The sequence below is a fragment of the Bison bison genome, unplaced genomic scaffold (assembly GCF_000754665.1).
Source record: "Bison bison bison isolate TAMUID 2011002044 unplaced genomic scaffold, Bison_UMD1.0 scf7180017864080, whole genome shotgun sequence".
NCBI lineage: Eukaryota > Metazoa > Chordata > Mammalia > Artiodactyla > Bovidae > Bison > Bison bison.
Genome location: NW_011494652.1, coordinates 4,406,120 through 4,410,981, shown reverse-complemented (window position 1 = coordinate 4,410,981; position 4,862 = coordinate 4,406,120). Strand labels below are relative to the sequence as shown.

The window sequence follows — 4,862 nt, the reverse complement described above, 5'->3', positions numbered from 1 at the left end:
GGAGGGAGGGGCGGTGGCCACTGACTGCGGGCTCCGCAGGCCGGGCTGGACGGGTGTCTGGCCCTTTAAGGTCCGCCCCGAGGAGGTGCCAGGCCCTGGTGGCGCCGGACTCTCCTTCCTGGTCCTGCGGGGCAGGGACCGTCCGCGGGGCGACGAGGGAGGGCGCCGCGCCATACCGGCCCAGGGGCCCCCGGCCTGACCCCATGGCCCTGGTCACAGTAAGCCGCTCGCCCCCGGCCAGCGGCCACTCCACGCCTGTGGGGCCCACGGTGAGTCTGGCTTGGCTGTGGTCCTGCCCACGCAGTTGGCTGCCAGTTGGGCCTGGGGGAGTGCTTGCTGCCCACGGGCAGCCTCCCCTCAAGCCTGGGGGTGTGCGGAGGGGGCCTTCACGTCTCAGGCTGGAGCTGCTTGGGGGAGATCTTGAGGCAACCAGGAACTCGGACCAAGGCAAGATCCGGAGCCCCGAGCGCCCGCGGAGGCCCTACCCCGCTCTGGGCCCAGACCTGGGCCAAACCCTCAGGCATCTCCAGCAGCGCTCCCCCTCCCTTACCTCCGGCTGCCGGCCTGGACCTGGGCCCCGCCCCCGCCAGTGTCTCCACGTGGAAAGTGGACTGGAACAGAAAAGGATTTGACACCCTTTCTGGTTCCTTTCCCCACTGCATGGGGGGGGGGGGGGCGGGCGGGACGAGGGAGGGGCGGATCCCTGCACCCCCAACCCCAGCACCCTGAACCTGGGGAGGAGTCCTTTCCCACCACTTTACTCTGCCCTGGGGGCTGCCTTCTCAGCAGGACCCGGTGTCCCAGCGCAGAAGCCGGCTCCAGCGAAGGTGAGCACCTCTCCCCACACACACACCTCCATCCAGACACCAGGCTTGGCCACTGCCCTCTGGGAGGACTTGCAGCCAAAGCCGACTACTTAGTATGTGGGGACAGAGTTGCTAGTGGGCACAGCTGGCTGCCTTTGCTTCCATCTTCCCCCAGTCAGTTGAGGCTCCTTCATCCACTATCCTGGCCCTGGCTCTGGCCAATGGCAGGGCCTGAGGACTCCTGGGGCCCCACCAAGTTCACAGTTATTTATTGAGTTAGGCAGATGGGAAGGGAAAGTTGGGCTCGAGGCTTGAAAGCCACCAAGGCAGTGGTTCCCAAAGCACTGAGGTGGCATCACCTGGGAACTGGGTAGGCACCTTCTCAGGCCTCCTCTCCAGGCCCACTGACTCTGGGGATGGGGGCCAACACCTGATTTAACAAATCCTCCAGGCGGTTCAGGGGGGTTGACTCCCCTGTCCTGAGGGGTGGGATGGGCTGTCACGGTGTCACTTTTCCCCTGCTCCCCTTCCAGGCAGAGCTTTGCAGTACTCCGAGGGGCTGTCCTGGGACTGCAGGATGGAGGGGATGATGGAGATGCTTCCAGGCCCAGCCCAGAGCCAGCGGAGGAGCCCCCCGGGGAAGGGCAGCCCCACGGGGACCAGACAGACAATGGGCACGGGCCCCCGAGTCCCGGTAGGCAGGAGCAGAGTCAGCACCTGTGCCTCATGGTGGAGCTGCTGAGGCCACAGGATGACATCCGCCTGGTGAGGGCCCGTCCAGAGCCCCCTGGTCCCCTGAAAAGGGACAGAGCCACTCCTCAGGTGGGAGGGGAGAGTGGAACAGAGCCAGTGTGTGTTTGGAGAGCAGTGATGTGAGGGCAGGGGGCACCCTGGGGAGCGTAGAGGTTACCCAAACCACGATGACTCTGCTGTTTCAGCTAGCGTTGTTTGAACAGGCTGAGGTGGTGTCTTCAGGTCTCTGGAGAGAGCTGGGAGAGGATAGGGAGGTTTGTCCCACCTGAGCCTATAGGGCAAGATTAGGACCAAGAGTGGGGAATTACCCAGAGGCGGGTTTCTGTTCAACCAGCACAAGACCTTCCTGACCATGTAAGGTGCCCACAAAGGGACTGGTGCTCAGGGGGGCCTGCTGAGCGCCCACCGTGGGCTGGTGTCCTGGAAGGGCCCATGTGAGGATGGGACACAGGTGGCAAAGTGAGAACCAATTCCTGGATGCCTGTGGAACATCTCACTGTCTACAGCAAGATGGGAAAAACGAGACACAGTCAGTCTTGTAAGGCAGAAGAAGCACCACCCTTTATTGTGAGATTGGGTCCTTAATATTTCTTTGGTAACAAACATTTCTCGAATCAAATTATGGTAATGGCAACTGGAAAGGTGTTTTTTAAACTTCCTTCCTAGCAGGAAAAAAAAAGGGGGTGATGTCATGCCCACACTCCCCTTTTTTCCCCCACGTACATCCCCTTTGAGAAAACTCTTTTTAAACATTTTAATGGACCATTAAATCCCAAAGCTGGGAACCACTAGACTGTAACCCCTGATCTGGTATCTGGGGAGGGAGGGGTGGGTGCAGAGGGAGCAGGTGGAGGTCTGTTCCCGACCCAGATGTGTGTCAGTGGGGGTGGGGAGAACAGGGCCCCTGGGCCACTGCAACCCCAGGCTTCTTCCTTCCCGTCTTCTCCAGGCAGCCCAGCTGGAGGCGGCTCGGGCCCCCCGGCTCCGCTACCTGCTGGTCGTTTCCACCAGAGAAGGCCTGAGCCGGGATGAGACGGTCCTTCTGGGCGTGGACTTCCCTGACAGCAGGTGGGAGCAGGGGGAGGAGGAACAGGAGGGCCTGTCTGGGAGGCGCTGGTGCTGAGGGACCTTGCCCTCTGTCCCCGCCAGCTCCCCCAGCTGCACCCTCGGCCTGGTTCTGCCTCTCTGGAGTGACACCCAGGTGTACCTAGATGGAGACGGGTAAGACGTGGCACCTGGAGGGAACGGAGAGGAGAGAGAAGGGCCAGAGGGTGAAATAACCAAGTGTGATGTCTGCCCAGGGGGTTGGTACTGGGGAGCACCTGCAGAACTCTGGGCTTGGCCTACTCTCTGCTCCACCTGAGATCCACCATGTGAGCCTGGGCGAGTCAACTAACTTCTCTGGGCCTCAGCTGCCCCACATTTGCAAATGGCTTATTTTGAAGCTCAGACGATCTGTATATGTTCTGAGGACCAGCCTGGTGAGGTGGCTAGTGGGTAGCCCTCTCAGAGGTGCTGTTCTAGAGCCAGGTCCCACCCCACCGGGTCTCCCACAGGGGCTTCAGCGTGACGTCCGGCGGGCAGAGTCGGATCTTCAAGCCTGTCTCCATTCAGACCATGTGGTAAGGGGTGTGGCTCCACCATGGCTGCAGGGTCCGGGGAGGGCTGCTGGGAGGACGGTGTGACCCGGCCTCCCCTCTGTCCCAGGGCCACGCTCCAGGTGTTGCACCAAGCATGTGAGGCGGCTCTCAGCAGTGGTCTTGTGCCAGGGGGCAGTGCCCTCGCCTGGGCCAGCCACTACCAGGACAGACTGAGCTCTGACCAGAGCTGTCTTAACGAGTGGATGGCCATGGCCGACCTGGAGTCTCTGCGGCCTCCCTGCGTGGAGCCCAGCCGGTCAGTCTGGGGAGGGGGCTTGGGGGGAGGTGCCTCGGCAGAGAGGGGAAGGGGCCCTGCACTGACAGGCTTGGGTCCCAGGCCCTCAGAGCAGGAGCAGATGGAGCAGGCGATCCGGGCCGAGCTGTGGGAGGTGCTGGACACCAGCGACCTGGACAACGTCACTTCCAAAGAGGTGGGCCTGGTGCGGGGATGAGTGGGGAGCTGGGCCCTGGGTGGGGGCCCTCTGGCTGGGCACCAGAGTGGTCCTCTCCGTGGAGCCTCCCCTTTAGTGCTCCTCCTGTCTGAGTTGTTCCCACGTGCTTGGCCTCAGCTTCTCTGCTGTGATGGGACGCAGTACTGTCCTCAGAGGCCCCAGAGGGGAGGGTGGGGCGTAGGAACCTTGCAAGGCGCCCCAGCCTCGCCTCACCCACCTGCCTGCAGATCCGCCAGGCCCTGGAGCTGCGTCTGGGATGCCCTCTCCAGCAGTACCGCGACTTCATCGACAACCAGATGCTGCTGCTCATGGCCCAGCAAGACCGGGCGTCCCGCATCTTCCCCCACCTCTACCTGGTGAGGTAGAGGGGCTACCTGCAGGCTGGGGGTGGGAGGTGGGGATGGCCAGAGCCAGCAGAGACCGAATGACACGCTCTCCCTGTTCCCAGGGCTCAGAGTGGAACGCAGCGAACCTGGAGGAGCTGCAGAGAAACAGGTAGGATTTCGAGCCCTCTCACAACTGCCCACCCTCCATCTTCCCCAAGGGGAGACCTGGCCAGAAACTCCCAGAACCCTCTCGGCAACCGCTAACTCTGCTTCCAGCTCCACCCCAGGGCTGTTCCCCTCCTATGGGCTTAGGCCAGGACAGGGGAATACCTATCTTGCTGATTTGCTAGCAGCTCCCTGGTCCCCTCTACCCTCTCCCTAGCTGTAAAGCAGAAAAGCCCCTCTCTGCCTGACCACGTCTCTTGGAGAAGGAAGGGCCCCTCTCTGGCTGCCTGCTCCCAACACTTCAGTCCCTTGTCCACCATGGGCTTTTGGGAAACCTATGACAAGGGTCATAGGTTTTAGCTATTGCACATCCAGCCAGGCTCAGCTGAGCTCCAAAGCCCTTCTCTGGGGACTTGCCTGGAGGTCCAGTGTTAAGACTCTGCACTTCCAATGCAGAGGGTGTGGGTTCGAGCCCTGGTCAGGGAACTAAGATCCCACGTGCTGCACAGTATAGCCCCATTCCACCCCAAACCCCCACCCTGGAAAAGCCCTAACTGACTTCTGATGATAAGATAAGGACTTGTGCTGCAGACGGCCAGCAGCTACCTGGGAGCGAGGCGGGGGCGGGGAGGGGAGGACAGTACTCAAGCCCAGTGGGGTAAACCGATTTGCTCAAGGTCACAGTCACCTCCTCTTCCCACCGCAACTGCACCACCCCCG

General features: G+C 61.9%; 1 protein-coding gene and 1 long non-coding RNA gene across 3 annotated transcripts in view; one reads left to right on the top strand and one right to left on the bottom strand.

Annotated features, from left to right (window-relative positions):
* The first annotated feature begins 53 nt into the window (after positions 1 to 53).
* The window catches only part of SSH3 (slingshot protein phosphatase 3), a 7,917-nt gene continuing 3,108 nt past the window's right edge, over positions 54 to 4,862 (top strand). The window contains exons 1-10 of one of the 2 annotated variants that reach the window (XM_010837714.1): positions 54 to 269; positions 790 to 827; positions 1,340 to 1,571; positions 2,509 to 2,627; positions 2,709 to 2,780; positions 3,116 to 3,181; positions 3,267 to 3,455; positions 3,537 to 3,630; positions 3,879 to 4,007; positions 4,100 to 4,146. In XM_010837714.1, coding sequence (XP_010836016.1) covers positions 204 to 269; positions 790 to 827; positions 1,340 to 1,571; positions 2,509 to 2,627; positions 2,709 to 2,780; positions 3,116 to 3,181; positions 3,267 to 3,455; positions 3,537 to 3,630; positions 3,879 to 4,007; positions 4,100 to 4,146 — 1,052 coding nt within the window. In that variant the 5' untranslated portion in view covers positions 54 to 203. Of the gene's footprint in view, positions 270 to 786; positions 828 to 1,339; positions 1,572 to 2,508; positions 2,628 to 2,708; positions 2,781 to 3,115; positions 3,182 to 3,266; positions 3,456 to 3,536; positions 3,631 to 3,878; positions 4,008 to 4,099; positions 4,147 to 4,862 lie in introns of both variants that reach the window. The other variant, XM_010837713.1, reaches the window with a different exon arrangement.
* The window catches only part of LOC104986973, an 8,047-nt gene continuing 5,893 nt past the window's right edge, over positions 2,709 to 4,862 (bottom strand). The window contains exons 2-3 of the long non-coding RNA XR_825089.1: positions 3,869 to 4,132; positions 2,709 to 2,794 (exon numbers count right to left, since the gene is read on the bottom strand). This is a non-coding gene — a long non-coding RNA (uncharacterized LOC104986973). The remainder of the gene's footprint in view (positions 2,795 to 3,868; positions 4,133 to 4,862) is intronic.